Below are 19,047 nucleotides of genomic sequence, written 5' to 3'. Positions count from 1 at the left end.
TCAGGTTTTCTAGCATTTCCATGGCACTCTGTCATGAGTCAAACAAACCTGTGACTCTTCTTGCTGCAATTTTTTTTTTCTATATTCTGTTAGTCCTATCTGGTATGACTCTACACACTTGAGCAATATTCTAGTATAGATCGCAAAAATGCTTTGTATGCAATCACTTTTGTAGACTAAGTCTTTTTTCCAGTCTCTTACCAATGGATTGATGTTTGTCACCTGCTTTACCTAATATTGAACTCATGTGAACATTCCATTTCATATCCCCATGCAGTGTTGGATCCAGACATTTGTATAAATTGACTGATTCCAACTGTGACTCCAAGTTATTTAGATATTACTTCATTTGAGAACTATCATCTGTAAAAAGTCAGAGCTTACTATTTAAGATTGCCAATCAACTCATTAACATGTAACATGAACAGTAAGTCTCGTAGGAGGAGGATACCAACAGTTGTAATACCTCCCAAAAAAAATTTTTTTACAGTAGAGTCTCGATAGTTTGAGTGTCCAATAATCCGAGCCTCTTTTTTTAAAAAAAGGTTGCAGCGATCTATTTTTTTTTCCTCTGACATGACAAATAATGAAAACATCATTGCAAAAGATAGATAGGGAGAGTACAGCTCAGTGACAAAGCAGACAACAATGCAATAAACACCAACGATTAGCTCACTGCCCTGTTGCACGAACATCTGTTGTCAGTCTGGCACGAAATACCCCGACTGCTGCCGGCTGCTACCGATCAAACCTGGGGAGTTCATACGTTGCTGTAGTTCACAGTACCTGTACTGTACCGTGTTGTGTCGTTTTGTTTGTTGATTGTGTGTTCTGTTGTACACCTTACAAAGATGAGTGCTTTAACAAAAAAGAGGAAATTTGTGCCTTTGCATCTAAAATTAGAAGCACTAAGACGACTTGACAAAGGAGAAACAATTAAAAAACTTGCTCTCGAATATGGTGTCGGTGAAGTTACTGCTGGTGACTGGCGAAGAAACCGACTTAAATTGGAACAGTTTTTTTCACAGAAATGCTCACACGAATCTCTCAGTCGAAGAAGTATAAAGAAGTCAGACTTCGAAAAAACAAGTGATGCATTGTTCATGTGGTTTACCCAACAGAGACATAAGGGTGCTCCGATTTCTGGCCCAATCTTGCAAGAAAAAGCTTTGTTTTTCAGAAACCAGCTGCAGGAAGGAGATGACAATTTCGCCACTAGTGTGGGCTCGCACAACAAGTGGAAGAAGAGGTATGGAGTGCGTCAGCTAGACATATGTGGAGAAAAACTCTCTGGTGATGCTCAGGCCGTTTCAAAAATTATCGGGCGCTGAAGACCTTGCTGTCGTGCGCCCACAAAACCCCTCTACTACTACTACTACTACTACAAAAATTATCATCGAGTTTAAAAAAATCATAACTGACTAAAATTTGTCTAATGAACAAATATATAACTGTGACGAAACTGGGCTAAATTTTAAAATGTTACCAGCAAGAACACCTGCTTCTTGTGAAGAAAAAAGTGCTCCTGGGCACAAAAAATGCAAAGAGTGGCTCACAGTTATGGCAGCTTCAAATACAACTGGAAACCACAAACTAAAACTAGTTGTGATTGGGAAGTCTGCCAAGCCAAGAGCATTCAAGAATGTATCCATCTCAGCTCTTCTGGTTGTCTATACACATCAGAATAATGCCTGGATGAATCAGGAAATCATCAAGAACTGATTTTTAACTCATTTGTACCTGACTGCAAGAATTTTTTAAAAGAAAGGGGACTACCATGCAAAGCAATTTTGCTCATGGATAATGCATCCTCACATCCAAGTGCAGGAGAACTGCAGTGCGACGGTATCTGTGCCTTGTTTTTCCCACCAAACGTTACGTGACTCATTCAGCCCATGGATCAGGATGTTCTGGAATGTCTAAAAAAAAAAAAAAAGTATCGACGGCGATTGCTACAGCCAATCCTGCATTCTGAAGACAACGAAAGCATTGTAGGAGCTTTGAAGAAAGTGACTTTGAAGGAGGTCGTGAACTGGATTAGCGAATCTTGGAGCGAAATAAAGTCAGACACAATTTCTAAGTCATGGAGGAAAATTCTACAGGAAAGTATGCCAGACACAGATACTGAAGATTTAGCAGATGGTGACGATCAACCATTGTGTAAGTAATCAGAAGATTGCCAGGGTGTGACGAAGCAGAAGAGGTGGAAGTAGGCAAGTGATTAAATTTGGACGAACAATTGGAAGTGACAAACTCTTCTATAATTGACATGGTTAACATTCTATCACAGTGTGAGAGTGACGAGGATGATGAGGCAGAGGCTGCACCGATGATGAGTCACACCGATTGCTACGCTGCTCTCGAGGCTGCCATATGCTACTTGGAACAACAGCCTGAGGCGACACCAATTGACCTACTGCTCCTGAGACGGTGGCGTGACATTGCTGCGAGGAAACGTTGCAGCTTCGCTAAACAAAAGACACTTCACTATTACTTGTCTAAATAAATAATTATGGTTATTCTGCCAATGAAAACGTATGTGTAAATACTTTATTAAAACAAAAGTTCATATTTTGACCTGTATTACTTACAATACCATAATATTTCTTTTTCCCATTAAAATTTCGATAGTCAGAGTTTTCGATAGTTCGAGGTGGTTCCGGTCCCGTTCACCTCGAACTATCAAGACTCCACTGTATTTAAGCAATCAGTTTCAACGCTTCATTGTCATCATCTTCAGGCCGTTATATGAAAAACAAATGGAGACATTTAAACACTGGCGCACATAGAAGAGGTATGCTTAACTGAACTGGAAACCGTGGACTTCCATTCACTTACATGTATACTCCAGACACACAACAACTGGGCTGCACATGTCAAATAAATAGACGCACACGGTATCCAGTTTAATATGGTGCCTATTCTATCTGCACCAATGTTTGGATGTCTCCATTCATTTTTCATATATAGGCCTCAAGATGACACTAATGAAGCATCAAAATTGGCTGCTAAATTTTTTTTTATTTTTTTAAATTTTTTTATTTATTTATTTATTTATTTATTTTTTTACGAAGATTGGTATCCTTTTTCTATGAGTTATTGATCAGCCACAGTTCCACATCCACATCAATATGATGTACGATCTATAACAACTGAATAGTAATGGTCTGAACACACTTCCCTGAGACACCCTTATACCGTCGTTAATTCTACATCAGCTACAGCCATGCTATGTGCTTCCTATTGAGAAATCCTAAGTCCGCTCACTGACTTTATTTCATAGCAAATATGACTGTTCTTTTGTTAATAAGGGTTGGTGTGGTATCAAGTCAAATACTTTTTCAAAGCCAAAAAATATGGCATATATATGAGTGTCATCATCCATGGCTTTCAGGCTATATGTGAAAAGTCCGGGTTAGGTTTCACATGTCCAATGTTTTCAGAATTCATGTTTATTTGGATGGAAGACAATATGTTTTCAGATTCTACAACAAATGGATGTCAACAGTAGTTTTGTGGATCATTTGAAGCGTTTTTTTTGACATCATTACATTTGTTCCCACAACATAAAATACTGTATTATGTTACTATGTAGGCTGCTTCTGATAGGAAGGAATGCTTTTGAATGAAAGGAAGATAATTAGGTTTTAACACCTCAGTGACAATGAGATAGAAACGGACCACAAGCTTGGATTGGGGAAGTAAATCATCTCCCATGGCCTTTCAGAGGAACTAATCCAGAAGTCACCTTAAGGAAATCACTGAAAACTTAAATCTGGATGCACTGACAGGGCTTTGAAAAGTCATCCTCTAGAATATGAACTCAATATCTTACAACTACACCACCTAACTTGATGAGAATGCTTGCAACTTACACTACTGTTGAAACATGAAGTGAAGAAATAAACTCACTTTCTCTTAGACCTCATACTTGTTCAATAGTTAAGTTTTATACCTCAAATGAAAGCATTATCAAACACTGAATATGAAACATATAACACAAAACAGTTCCAGCATTCTGAAACAAAATCCACACTAGTAGATCTGACAGTACATAGATATATCTTTAAATGCATACCACTTTAAGCAAACTTCTTTCTTGTGAAAAAATTGCAATCTCTCTCTTTAATTCATTGCCTAATTTGGATACTCCTAAAATCACAACAGCTTTATACTGGTGACTCTCAGCAAATCTCTCTACTTCTTCTTCTGCATCTGACATGCCCAAGAAGTCCTGAAAAATAAGTCTATATCAACCAAACAATGCATTTACGTGGACTTAGTAAAAACATTATTATGAAATAACTGTAATTGGCAATATTACAATAAAAAGACTAACATGATAAAAAAATTGTAAAATAACAACACATATTTGACAGAAATGATGGAAAATGCATTCATGTCTTGGACTAGTTTCATTCCTGAATTCAAACTTGGCTACCTGGTTTTATCAGCCTAGGAATCATAGTATAAAGCTGATATGAGTGGTGCATTACCCATCTAATGGAGTACACACAAAGCATAAACTGATTATTTCTTGGCCATATGCACAGCATCACCTGTGAAGTCAAGGGGAAATAACTCTCAGAACCGTACTCTTCATAGCTACCCTGTAAACCTCTCTCTGACATCTACAATCAATCAAAATAAACTACCTAAAAGAAAGGAAGCACCAAAGAGGGGAGGAAGAAATGAAATGAAAATTCACAGGTTGAGAGGTACATGACATTACTCAGTGATTACAAAGTCAAGACAAATTTACAAATAACTGGGCTATTGGTATAACACTGCAACCTCCTCTGGCCTTGGTGCATGCACCGATTCAGTTGGGAAGAGTGTCATAAAGTCATCATATCCATTGCCGAGACAAGCTGGCCCACAACAGTTCTAACTGGTCCACAGTATCCTGGGTACTGCCACTGGGATGAAGCTGATGCCTGAGCTGGTCCCACACTTTCTATCAGGGACAGATCTGGAGATCATTCTGACCACAAAGGTATCTCAACCTCATGCAGACAGCTCAGAGAGATATACGCCACGTGTGGACAAGCTTGTCCTATTCAAAAATGGCACTATGACGTTATCAAAAAAGGACGCAGGATGTCCATGATGTACCCCTGGGGAGAGTACCCTCAAAAATCACTGTCAAATAGGACCTGAAGTCATACCACATGATTTCCCACACCATGACACAAAGGGTAGAACAGCTGTGCCTTTCCAAAACACTGAAAGAATGGGATCTCTCCACGGGTTGCCTCCATACTTTCTCACAATGGTCACCCGTGGCAGTGCGGAACTGTGACACATTGCTGAAGACAATGCAACATCGTTCATCAGCAGTCCATGTTTCCTGGCACGGCACCACCTACAAATGCAGCTGTCTATGATATCTTGTTAATGGCAGCCTATGTATGGGATGGTAATCTCCTAGTCCAGTTGCAGTTAACCTCTGAATAATGGTGCAGGAAGAGACAATGTGTTGCAGGGAGTAAATTACCGCTTCTCAGATGGCAAATGCAAATGTGAAGTGGGTACAATATGTTTGGAGCACAATAAGGTGAACCTCCCTTCTAGCGATCAGTCATGGTCAGCTGGAACTTCAAGCATTCTTGCCCTCATGTTCTCATATAGTACATCACCAGACCACTGTCCCAACGGGGGGAGGGGCATGGTTCTACAGGATATACTCAATTTTTGCACAGACATGCCAACTGGAGTAAAGACTGCAAGCTTTGTTTGTAAGATGGGAGTGGTGCTTACTTAAGCAGCTTCAGAAAGGGACTTTATTGTGATCCTCTAATCGCAATTCATTTATGAAACTGCACTGGGTGTGAATTTCTTGACCTCTGCTGTTAAACAAATAATTACAGGGAATCATATGATAGGCAACAAGTGCAAGATGTATAGAAAGTAGCACATGGCACTTGGCCAAGCTGCTCTGCACTGTACATGGACTGTGCGGAAAGTAACATCTGCCGCGATTTTAAAGGAGAACTGAAACTCATGTGAGAAGGTCCACGCAGAGGCACGCCATATAGCAGCACCCTGGAGCTGCTGCTCTGCAGAGGCCATCAAAGAGGAACTAACCCAAATGTAGAAATCATCCACATACAGAGCAGGGGTGACCAAAGGACCGACGGAGGCCACAAGTCCACCTATAGCAATGAGGAAAAGAAGTACACTCAATACGGAACCATGTGGGATGCCATTCTCCTGGGTCCGTGGAGAACTGACAACAGTACCAACCCGAATGCTGATCGACCGATGGAACAGGAACTGGCGGATAAAAATCAGGAATGGGCCCTGAAGAACCCACCCTTGAAGTGTAAGAAAGATATGATGGCGCCAAGCCATGTCACAGGCATTGCGAAGGTTGAAAAATACTGCAACCAAATGGTGGCGTTTGGAAAAAGCCTGCCGAACTGCGGAGTCCAAGCAAAGTAAATGATCGATCAGAGACCGTCCCTCTCGGAAGCCACACTGGTAAGGGGATAATAGATCCCGAGATTCGAGAACCCAATTGAGCCGACGGACTACCATCCATTCAAGTAACTTACATACAATGTTTGTCAGACTAATTGGCCGATAGCTTTCTTACCAGGCTTTAGGACGGGAACCACAATGCTATTCCTCCATTGAGAAGGGAAGTCACCCTGGATCGAAATACGGTTAAGCACCGGGAGAAGATGTTGTCGTTGTGGAGCACTGAGATGTTGAAGCAACTGATTATGAATGGAGTCTGGGCCAGGAGCCATATCATGAGAAGAAGAAAGTGCGGCAAGAAGTTCCCATTCAGGGCAAAGTTCGTTGTAAGATTCTGACTCACAAGGGGTAAAACACAAGGCAGAAGCTTCGGCCCGCTGTTTCTGGTGAAGGAAAGCAGCCGGATAGGAGGTTGATGCTGATGCTGTTGCACAATTGGTCGCAAGATGTTCAGCAAGAATCAATGGGTCCGTGCAAAGGCCATCCAGGAGGGCAAGGCCCGAGAGGGTAGACTACCAATGGAAACCTTGGAGAGAGCAAAGTGTAGCCTATACCTGTGACATAGGGACAGTAGAACCGAGGGAAGAAACAAAGTGTTCCCAACATACCTGTTTGCTCCGTTTGAGTAAGTAACAGGCTTTAGCGCAAAGGCGTTTAAAGGTAATAAGATTGGCAGCGGAAGGGTGCCTCTTAAGGTGTTGCAAAGCTCGACGGCGATCATGGATGGCAATGGCAATGACCGTACTCCACCACGGAACCTGCCAGAGGTGGAACGGTCCAGATGAGCATGGAGTAGCAAGGCTAGCAGTGCGTACAATCGCATCAGACACATCGCGTAGGACGTCATCAATACAACCTGACAGAGGGGGAGAAAAAACTACATGCACAGTATATAGAAGCCAATCGGCATGTTGGAAAGACCAACAAGGTAACCTGTCCATCAGGGAGCGAGAGAATCAACAGGAAGTGGTCACTATTGCAAAGGTCGTCGTGTGATGACCAGTGTAAGGAAGGGAAGAGGGAGGGAGAAGAAAGGGAAAGATCAAAGGCAGAAAAGGTACCATGGCCAGCACTGAAATGGGTAGGGGAGCCATCATTAAGAAAGCAAGAAATTGGTTCATGAGAAGACCCTGACTAGATGGAAATGCACTGCCTCGCAAGGGATGATGAGCATTAAAATCCCAGAGGAGGAGGAAGTTGCTGAAGAAGGGCAGTTAAGGCAGCAGGCATAAGAGTCCTGTCAGGAGGGAGATAAAGATTGCAAACTGTGACCCCAGAGTCCAGGTTGACCCTAACAGCAACCGCTTCCAATCTAGTTTGAAGAGGAATCCACGTGCTAGCAACGTCTGTACAGACCAATGTACAAACGCCACCATAGGTCCGCAGGGGGCCGACCCAATTTCGATAGAAAGCATGGAACCCATGAAGGGTCGGAGAGTACTCATCAGTAAAATGAGATTCCTGTAGAAACACACAAGCTGCAGAGTAAAACAAACTAAGGGATATCAACTCTGGAAGGTGACGGTAATATCCATTACAATTCCATTGGATAACCACAGAATGATGATTCAAATGGGGGGTGAACAGGCCGGTCATGATGCCGGGTCACCACTCATCCGTCACCGACAAGGAGGGGGCGACATCCATGAACAGCAGGTCAGAGCCAGGTTGCAAAGGTGGGGACGGGACCACTGGCAACACCAGAGGCTCCTTGTCCGGGGACTTGTGCTTTTTCTTCTTTTCTGTTTGAGATTGAGGAGGGCTGTCCTGCAAAAAAGAGCCAGCTGCAGCAACATCTGTAAAAGAAAGAGAGCGGGCCATCTGGGGGCCCACAGACCGTGGTTCTCGTGGTGGTCGTGTGGCAGCGACTGTCAATGGCTCTCAATCTCACATAATGTGTGGCATCCTCCTTACTAAGACATCCTCGATCGAATCACGAATTTCATTTCACACGTAATACGATCCTACTTTCACTAACAAGTGTTGGTACAGAACTGAATTAAACTCTTTCTAAACTTGAAGAGTCATATTGTTGGCTTTTTAATTTGAAATTGTATGTTATGAAAGTACTATAAAAATGTCAAATGTATTATTTCTGGTAGAATTTGTTGTAAAAAAAGTCAAGAAACATTATGCTGGTGCTTAAAATTGCTATCATACCTCTACCTGCAAAAGTACGAAAATAAACATCTTCAGGTGTTTTACTCATTCAGTGACAGTGAGTGTATCAACTAATCACGGACAAGCAAAAACTTATTAAGTTTAACTTGAACTTGTTTGTTACTTTTAGACTGGATTAGATTCAGTTTATGTTCCATAGACCCAAAAAATGAGATGATTCTTGTGGGTGTGGAACATGTCAGAAAGCATAAAAATAAAAACATAAGACATTTGAATGTAATACTTACTACCCTGATCATTTGTCAGGAGATAGTCGAAACTGGTTAATACAATGCAGTAAACTGGAACAGCTAATATTCACAGAACTAACACGCTGTCAGAATGAAACACTGTTATGCACTATTAATAAATTTATCATACACAAAATATCTAATCTTGACTGGGCCTGCTATACGGACGTCTGAGTCACAGCTCTCGTACAAGATAAGTAATTTAAGTAGTAATAAACTGTTTTTAACACTTTAAACTAATTTATTACATTAATTATAGTGCTCTTCAAGCATACCATTAAAGGTTTTTGTCTTACTCGCGTATTTTCACAGTAATCACGTAAAGTTCGTTTTGTTTACATATCGCGGCCAGGCCGAACTTTTGAGCTTTCTGATTAAACTTCATACCGCAATTTTGAGTGCATTTACTGATAGTTTAGTGTGCTAAATACACTCCTGGAAATTGAAATAAGAACACCGTGAATTCATTGTCCCAGGAAGGGGAAACTTTATTGACACATTCCTGGGGTCAGATACATCACATGATCACACTGACAGAACCACAGGCACATAGACACAGGCAACAGAGCATGCACAATGTCGGCACTAGTACAGTGTATATCCACCTTTCGCAGCAATGCAGGCTGCTATTCTCCAATGGAGACGATCGTAGAGATGCTGGATGTAGTCCTGTGGAACGGCTTGCCATGCCATTTCCACCTGGCGCCTCAGTTGGACCAGCGTTCGTGCTGGACGTGCAGACCGCGTGAGACGACGCTTCATCCAGTCCCAAACATGCTCAATGGGGGACAGATCCGGAGATCTTGCTGGCCAGGGTAGTTGACTTACACCTTCTAGAGCACGTTGGGTGGCACGGGATACATGCGGACGTGCATTGTCCTGTTGGAACAGCAAGTTCCCTTGCCGGTCTAGGAATGGTAGAACGATGGGTTCGATGACGGTTTGGATGTACCGTGCACTATTCAGTGTCCCCTCGACAATCACCAGTGGTGTACGGCCAGTGTAGGAGATCGCTCCCCACACCATGATGCAGGGTGTTGGCCCTGTGTGCCTCGGTCGTATGCAGTCCTGATTGTGGCGCTCACCTGCACGGCGCCAAACACGCATACGACCATCATTGGCACCAAGGCAGAAGCGACTCTCATCGCTGAAGACGACACGTCTCCATTCGTCCCTCCATTCACGCCTGTCGCGACACCACTGGAGGCGGGCTGCACGATGTTGGGGCGTGAGCGGAAGACGGCCTAACGGTGTGCGGGACCGTAGCCCACCTTCATGGAGACGGTTGCGAATGGTCCTCGCCGATACCCCAGGAGCAACAGTGTCCCTAATTTGCTGGGAAGTGGCGGTGCGGTCACCTACGGCACTGCGTAGGATCCTACGGTCTTGGCGTGCATCCGTGCGTCGCTGCGGTCCGGTCCCAGGTCGACGGGCACGTGCACCTTCCGCCGACCACTGGCGACAACATCGATGTACTGTGGAGACCTCACGCCCCACGTGTTGAGCAATTCGGCGGTACGTCCACCCGGCCTCCCGCATGCCCACTATACGCCCTCGCTCAAAGTCCGTCAACTGCACATATGGTTCACGTCCACCCTGTTGCGGCATGCTACCAGTGTTAAAGACTGCGATGGAGCTCCGTATGCCACGGCAAACTGGCTGACACTGACGGCGGCGGTGCACAAACGCTGCGCAGCTAGCGCCATTCGACGGCCAACACCGCGGTTCCTGGTGTGTCCGCTGTGCCATGCGTGTGATCATTGCTTGTACAGCCCTCTCGCAGTGTCCGGAGCAAGTATGGTGGGTCTGACACACCGGTGTCAATGTGTTCTTTTTTCCATTTCCAGGAGTGTACGTTTGCTGCCCCTTTATATCTCTAGAGTATCGTCATCTCTTAAGTAATTTCCAGTAATAAACTTCTGAACCACTGCTTACATTGTCGCGAGTAGGCCTAATTTTTTGTACACATATTTTTATTGTTTTCCGGTAACTTAATTGTCTTTCTGTCACTAAAATCGATTTGTACCATGAGTGTAAAGTGCCTGACGTGCCGTAGAATCGTTAGCTCTGGGGTCTGGTGTGATGGATGTAGTAACTTTTTTCATTGGGGCGTTTGTAGTGGCGTGGGAATTGGGAAAATGAGTGAGACTCATCAGTGGTTGTCTAGGCTATGCAGTAGAGATAGAAAGATTGTGGAACAGGAAGGGAAAATTGCTGCCCTTCAGGCTGAGTTAGATGAGGCTAGGCGAGAACTGGGCAGGTTAAGGGGGGAGAAGGGTAAACAGGGGTGGGAAGTGGCAACAGGCATAACAGGCCAAGAAATTCTTCTGACAGCTTTGTTATTAATGTACAAAATAGGTTTGACCTGTTGCCTCAGTCAGAAACTGATGAGCCTCTCACAGTAGATGTAGACAGGGCTCAACATGCTTTCAGCAGCAAATTGAATAAGAATGTAGGGAAGTCTGCAAAGAGAAAGAAAGTCTTGTTGCTAGGTAGTTTGCATGCTAGGGGTGTGGGCCAACCTCCGCAGGATGAATTAGGGTCAGAATACCAGGTCACAAGTTTTTTCAAACCTAGTGCTGGACTGGGGCAGGTTACAGAGGATTTAGGTTTACTATGTAGAGGCTTTACTAAGGAAGATACCATGGTTATTGTGGGTGGGCCGGGCAACAGTATTGACAGAGATCTGGGGTACAGCATAGAATGTGACCTGGCAAAGATTGCATCAACATCGAGTCATACCAGTGTTGGGTTTGTGTCGGTTCTGGAGCGCCACAACCGACCTCATTTGAGCTCTTCTGTCAGGAGAGTTAATTTGGAGTTGGAACGGCTACTTGGATCTGGTGCAGGGTCACACATTTGTGTGGTTCCTGTTGATTCACATACTAGACATGGCCTACACCTCAACAAGAAAGGGAAGGGTAAACTGGCTGGGCTGATAGCAGGAAATTTAAAGGGGGGAGGAACTACATCTCATGGTGGAAACTCTTTTTTAGTGTAAGATCAGTGTCCAGTGGGAAACTCAGCCAGGCAAGTACTAAAGATGTTAAAAAAGTTCAAGATACTCACAAAAGTAAAGTGAAAAATAATGTTAGTATATTTCATCAAAATATTGGGGGATTGAAGAATAAAATTGATGAGCTTCTGCTTTGTTTAGAAGATATAGAAACTGAGAATGTAATAGATGTACTATGCCTGTCTGAGCATCACATTGTCACTGATATGCAAAAGGTTAGCATCAATGGGTACAAATTAGCTGCACATGTAAGTAGAGATAATATGATGAGAGGAGGAGTTGCTTTATATGTCACAAGCTTCCACAATGTAAAAAATTTAGAAACTAAAAAATTTTGTGTAGAGCAACATTTGGAAGCATGTGCCACTGAACTAAAACTAAATGATGGCACTTTCATAATTGTAACAGTGTATAGGTCCCCCTCAGGGAATTTCCAGCTATTTCTAGAAAACTTGGATGCTTTGTAGTGCTATCTGTCAGACAGGGGGAAGCAAATTATCATTTGTGGGGATTTCAATGTTGATTCTCTGAAAGAGTGTAATAGGAAGAATGACCTTGTAGTATTACTCAGTTCTTTCAATTTGAGCTCCGTCATTGATTTTCCTACTCGGATAACAAAGAACAGCAGGACATTGATAGATAACTTTTTTATAGACCAAGATAAGTTTAAGGACATAAATGCTTATCCTGTTGAGAATGGTCTTTCAGATCATGGTGCACAGCTAGTTACAGTAAATGACATAGCTCCATGCAGTATATCAAATCAGAATTTCAAAACAGTGTGTTCAATTAACAACATAAATATTGCAAACTTTAGGGAAAGCCTACAGCAGCTAGACTGCGACGAAGTGTATAAGGAACCCGATGCAAACATGAAATATAACTTATTTCACGATACATTTTTAAGGGTATTTGAAAATTGTTTTCCCAAGAAAATAGTTAAACATAATTCCAAGAAAACATATAAAAAACCTTGGCTAACTAAAGGAATATCTTGCAACCATAAAAGAGAACTGTATCTAACAGCAAGAGGGAGTACTGACCCCGAAATTGTTCAATATTATAAAAACTATTGTGCGGTACTAATAAAAGTTATTAAAAGTCCAGAAGCAGGTGTATCATGTCTGAGATCAGTAACTCTGATAATAAAAATAAAGCAATTTGGAATATTATTGAAAGGGAAACAGGGCAACCAAGAACACAGGAAGACTTTAGTGCCATAAAACTGAGTGACAAGTGTACTAACAAACAATCAGAAATTGAAAATATTTTCAATAATCATTTTTTAAATGTTGTGGAGAAAATAGGATCTAGATCTTCACTAGAAGAGGCAAGGCTAATAATAGAAGAGGCCATACCTGTGCAGTTTGAAACAACTGTATTTCCACCAACCTCTCCCTCTGAAATCAGTAAAATAATAAACTCACTGAAAAGTAAACGCTCTTTCGGAATTGATGGCATTTCCAGCAAGGTACTTAAAGCTTGTTCCCCACAGATAAGTAGGATTCTCAGCCACGTATGTAATATCTCTTTGGAGCAGGGTGTTTTCCCCGATAGACTGAAATATGCTATTGTAAAACCATTGCATAAATAGGGGGATACGTCGGATGTCAACAACTATCGCCCAATCTCTCTTCTGACAGCTCTATCAAAAATTTTTGAGAAAGTAATGTATTCAAGAGTAGCCTCCCATATTTGTTACAATAAAGTACTAACATAAATGTCAGTTTGGTTTTCAGAAAGGCTTTTCAACAGAAAATGCTATATACACTTTCACTGATCATATATTAAATGCTCTGAATAACCGGACATCACCCATTGGTATTTTTTGTGATCTCTCAAAGGCCTTTGATTGTGTAAATCATGTAATTCTTTTAGATAAGCTAAATCATTATGGTTTGAGGGGGGCAGTGCACAAATGGTTTAATTCATACTTAACTGGAAGAATGCAGAAAGTTGAAGTAAGTGGTTCATGTAATGTTAAAACAGCTGATTCCTCAAACTGGGGGCTATCAAGTACGGGGTCCCACAGAGTTCGGTCCTAGGTCCTTTACTGTTCTTGATATACATTAATGACTTACCATTCCACATTGATGAAGATGCAAAGTTAGTTCTTTTTGCTGATGATAAAAGTATAGTAATAACATCCAAAAACCAAGAACTAAGTGATGTAATTGTAAATGATGTTTTTCACAAAATTATTAAGTGGTTCTCAGCAAACGGATTCTCTTTAAATTTTGATAAAACACAGTGTATACAGTTCCATACAGTAAAGGGCACAACTCCAGTAATAAAAATAGACTTTGAAATGAAGTCTGTAGCTAAGGTAGAATTTTCAAAATTTTTAGGTGTGTCCATTGATGAGAGGTTAAACTGGAAGCAACACACTGATGGTCTGCTGAAACGTCTGAGTTCAGCTACGTATGCCATTAGGGTTATTGCAAATTTTGGTGATAAGAATCTCAGTAAATTAGCTTACTATGCCTACTTTCATTCACTGCTTTCGTATGGCATCATATTCTGGGGTAATTCATCGTTGAGTAGAAAAGTGTTCATTGCTCAAAAACGTGTAATCAGAATAATTGCTGGAGCCCACCCACAGTCATCCTGCAGACATCTATTTAAGGCTCTAGGGATACTCACAGTATATATATTCACTTAAATTTGTTGTTAATAATCCAACCCAGTTCAAAAGTAATAGCAGTGTGCATAGCTATAACACCAGGAGAAAGGATGATCTTCACTATGCAGGGCTAAATCTGACTTTGGCACAGAAAGGGGTAAATTATGCTGCCACAAAAGTCTTTGGTCACCTACCAAACAGCATCAAAAGCCTGACAGATAGCCAATCAACATTTAAAAATAAATTAAAAGAATTTCTAGATGACAACTCCTTCTACTCATTGGCTGAATTTTTAGATATAAATTGAGGGAGGGGGGAAAAAACAACATAAACATTAGTGTCATGCAATATTCTGTGTAATGTAATAACTTCTACAAACATCTTTTATTAACCTGACACGTTCCACATCATTACGAAGTGTTGTGTTCATGACCTATGGAACAAGTATTAATCTAATATAATCTAATCTCTTGTGACCAAGTGTTGCCAAAACTGAAATCTAACCGATATATTTACTAAGCTGGCATAACAGTCTCTGTTAAGATATTAATCTATGGAGTACGAGGAGTTGTCTATCAAAAAGTCTTTCAAACTCTGTTTACACCGTGCTTTATCTGAAACCAAGTTTTTAATGGTTGCTGGCAATTTATTGAAAATGTGTGTTCCTGAATACTGGGCCCCTTTTTGGACCAAGGTAAGTGATTTTAGGTCTTTATGTAGATTGTTCTTATTCCTAGTATTGATACTATGTATTGAGCGAATGGTTGGAAATAGTTGCAATAAATTTCATTAAGGAATAAATATGCTGAAAAGCAGTGGTTAGAATACAAAGTTCCTTGAACACGTTTCTCTAAGATGTTCTTGAATTAACACCACAAATGATTATTATCATAAGCTTTTTCACCCTAAAAACTTTTGCTTAGTTTGATGAGTTGCTCCAGAATATGATCCCATATGACATAATAGAATGAAAGTAAGCAAAGTATGCAAGTTTTTTTTTATATTTATTTCTCCTACATCTAACATCATTCTCGTGGCAAAAACAGACTTGTTTAGGCGCTTAAGGAATTCTGTGGTATGCCCTTCCCAACTGAATTTATTACTGAGTTGTAATCCCAGAAATTTAACACTGTCAACCTCTGGTTCTGAACTGCATATAGTGGGTCTTCTCATAGTTTAATGACAGTCAATTAGCTTTAAACCACTTATTCATGTCAATGAAAATTTGATTAGCAGCTATTCCTAAATGTGTACTTGACTTGCTACTTATTGCAATGTCTGTATCAAACAAAACAAACTTAGCATCTGGCAATGGAACAGATAAGAGGTCATTAACATACATGAGAAAAATCAATGGACCCAGGATGGAACCTTGAGGAACACCACATGTAATTAATTCCCGGTCAGATGAAGACTGACTGCTTACTGCACAGGTATTTCACACCGACACCCTTTGTTTCCTGTTAGATAGATAAGACTCAAACCACTTCGCAGCATTGGCGGTGACACCATAATATTCTAATTTACTTACGAGAGTACTGTGGTTCACACAGTCAAAGGCTTTTGACAGGTCACAGAATATGCCAGTAGCCTCTAATTTATTATCTAATGAATTAAGTACATTCTTACTGTTAAGTGTAAATAGCGTCCTCTATATCAAAACCCTTAAGAAATCCAAACTGTGACTTGGACAATATATTATTTGCAGTCAGATGCTTGAGAAGATGCTTAAACACAACCTTGTCAAATAATTTTGAGAAAGCCGGAAAAAGTGAAACTGATCGATAATTTGATGGTATCTCTTTATCCACCTTCTTGTAAAGAAGCTTAACTTTAGCATATTTTAGGCAGTCTAGAAATGTTCCGCTGATAAGAGATTGATTATACAAATAACTTAAGATAGAACTCAACTCGCATGAGGACTCGTTGATTAACTTTGTTGATATGTTATCATACCCACTGGAATACTTAAGATTTTAAGGATTTTATGATGGATGGTACTTCTTTGGGAGACATTCTTAGGGTTTGGTCTCCCCAACATCTACATTATTAGTGCTGAACTTGAAGATTATGGGGACATACAAGTCAGAAATAAGACTTTGATGATAACTGTGATACATGCACAAATAATGTATTCGATATCGTTGTGTGCAATTTCAGAACTGAAGTTCGATTCCCAGTGAGCATAAAATTAACTACTTAATAGTCTTCAAAACTGTTTGTTCAACTCTCAATTTGGGATTTTCTCTGCACATCTTTGAGAATTCTGAATGAATCCAAGTCCTAAGCTTCACTTCTGCCAGTACCTCTCTCCTACTTCCAGAAATCACTCTGACACTTTAAGTATAGGACATCCATTATGCCTGAGTAGCTCAGCCAACAAGAGAACTGCCTACAAAATGCTAAGTTCCGAATGCGAGTTCCAGTTCAGCACACAGTTTTAATCTACCAGGTAGTTTCAAAATAGTGCACTCTCTGCAGTAAATGCAGCTATTTCATGCACATCTTTATTGGGAAGCAAAAACTGCATGTTTCGAGCACTGGATGTAATTGACCGTTGTCACAACAGACCACTGCAACCACACATCATGTTGTCAAGCAGATTCCGTGTGATCATTTCTGAGCAGTGACTACCACACTGGAAATTACATCCACATTCACGTCCACATCCATGAATGCATTGCTGTGTCTTCTGAGAGAGGCTTATAGGACGATATGGCTTGTTGAACCCAATGTAGGCAACAGTGGAATTAATTGCCAAGTGAGGTATGAACTGCAAAGAGAAGATGAATTCTGAGCAAGGAAAATTGGGTGTCACACCCACAGCGTAGTTGACAGGTCATTAGAAATTGAGCACCTAGATCAGATCTGACAAGGATGGGGAAGTAGATCAAGTATATTCCTTTCAAAAGATCACAGCATTTGTCTTAAATGAGTTAAGAAACGATGAAAAACAAAAAGGAAGTAAGAATGGTGTTTCACTTCCAGTCAGTGACAAGGCCATTACTGGTGTAGTATGAGTTCAGATGAGAAAGGAAATGGGCTGTCTCTCTTCAAAGTACCCATCTTTGCATCTGCCTTGAGCAATTTAAGAAACTCGTAGAGAACTTACATTTCGATTACTGGATGGGGATTTAAACCACTGTTCTCCCGAATACAAGTGGAGCATCTGCAACACATCATTCCCAATGATGGATAATATGACAAACATTCTTGTTGTAAAAGTCTGCATTTTCACTGTTAAAAAAATGTTCCACCTCGAAAATTACCTCGTCGTAATTTTTAAAATAGTCGTACCTGCCTTGCAATTGTTTCTTCACCCAAAGATAGAGGATGCCTACTAATACCAGTTTCTTTGACTTACACAGATGGGATTTGTCTTGACCCTCTGCCTCTTTCAGTCCACTCCTCCACTTCACTTCATTGTGTGCCATACCCAACTTCCTCTGCCTGTGCCTGTGCCACACCAGGCTCACCTATCCAACTCACAAATGTATCAATCTTGTGAAATAATACACAGCACTGGTAGTGGCTTTCTTTTAGTCTTTTTTGTAACAAGATGTGTCAATATTCCCCATTACCTACTGACCCTGTAAGTATGAACTGTCATAATTTTTTGATACTGTGATACTTCTTGACAACTACATTCAATGCATGTTTCTAAGCTTTCATTATACTAGTCCTCAATGTATTTTTCAGTCTAAATGCCTCTTTTACATTATATAATTCCACTGAATTTCAAGTCCCTAATACAAAATTTTTTGCATAAATATAATAATGACATCCTTTGTGTGTTTGTTATGTTTCTCCTATTTTTGTTTCATTCAAGGATGTGAAACATGCTACTTTGCATTTTTTGTTCTTTCTAGAAAGCCAAGGTTAGGACTGGCTATTTGTTAAAGAACAGACATGAGTATTGACACCAGTTAAAAGAATGTATAGAACTGGAAAAATGATATACCATCCATGAAAGGCATGGTTCATGCATCGTGCATATAAAAGAAGAGGAGCTGAGAAAATCATTTTCTTTCACAATTAATTCTTACAAGGAAACATCACCAACTTGACCTTGTATTTTAAGTAGAAAAAGGCACATTTGCAATATATCAGCCCCAGCTATCGACCCCACGTGAAAATTTGTATCATAATTCTGGTAGTAAGTAGTTGTGACCACCTCAAAGTACAGTTCTTAAATATGTGTTTGCACTGCTTGTGTGTCACTCACTCTACCCCTTCAGCTCCCTAATGCCCAAGCGCCTAGTAGTTTACAGCAGAGTGACAACCAGAACCCTCCTACTCATGGGATGTTGACGGCAAGGGAAGAAGAGGCAGGAGAGGGATCATGTCTGCCCAATGGATAGGAAGTAAGTAATATGAGTATGTCATTCAACATCAATATGAACAAACCTAAGCAACTATACAATTAAAACTTCCTGGCAGATTAAAATTGTGTGCCGGACCGAGACTTGAACTCAGGACTGTACAAGTCAAAGGTCCCCAGTTTGAGTCTCGGT

At 40.9% G+C, this 19,047-nt stretch overlaps 1 protein-coding gene across 1 annotated transcript in view; it reads right to left on the bottom strand.

The window, feature by feature from the left end:
* LOC126248312 (exopolyphosphatase PRUNE1-like) overlaps positions 1-19,047 on the bottom strand; it is a 204,237-nt gene that overhangs the window by 45,716 nt on the left and 139,474 nt on the right. The window contains exon 5 of the mRNA XM_049949186.1: positions 4,079-4,234. Within this exon, the coding sequence (XP_049805143.1) occupies positions 4,079-4,234 (156 nt within the window). The remainder of the gene's footprint in view (positions 1-4,078; positions 4,235-19,047) is intronic.

Source organism: Schistocerca nitens, chromosome 3 (genome assembly GCF_023898315.1).
Source record: "Schistocerca nitens isolate TAMUIC-IGC-003100 chromosome 3, iqSchNite1.1, whole genome shotgun sequence".
NCBI lineage: Eukaryota > Metazoa > Arthropoda > Insecta > Orthoptera > Acrididae > Schistocerca > Schistocerca nitens.
This window is presented reverse-complemented; position numbering and strand designations above follow the sequence as displayed.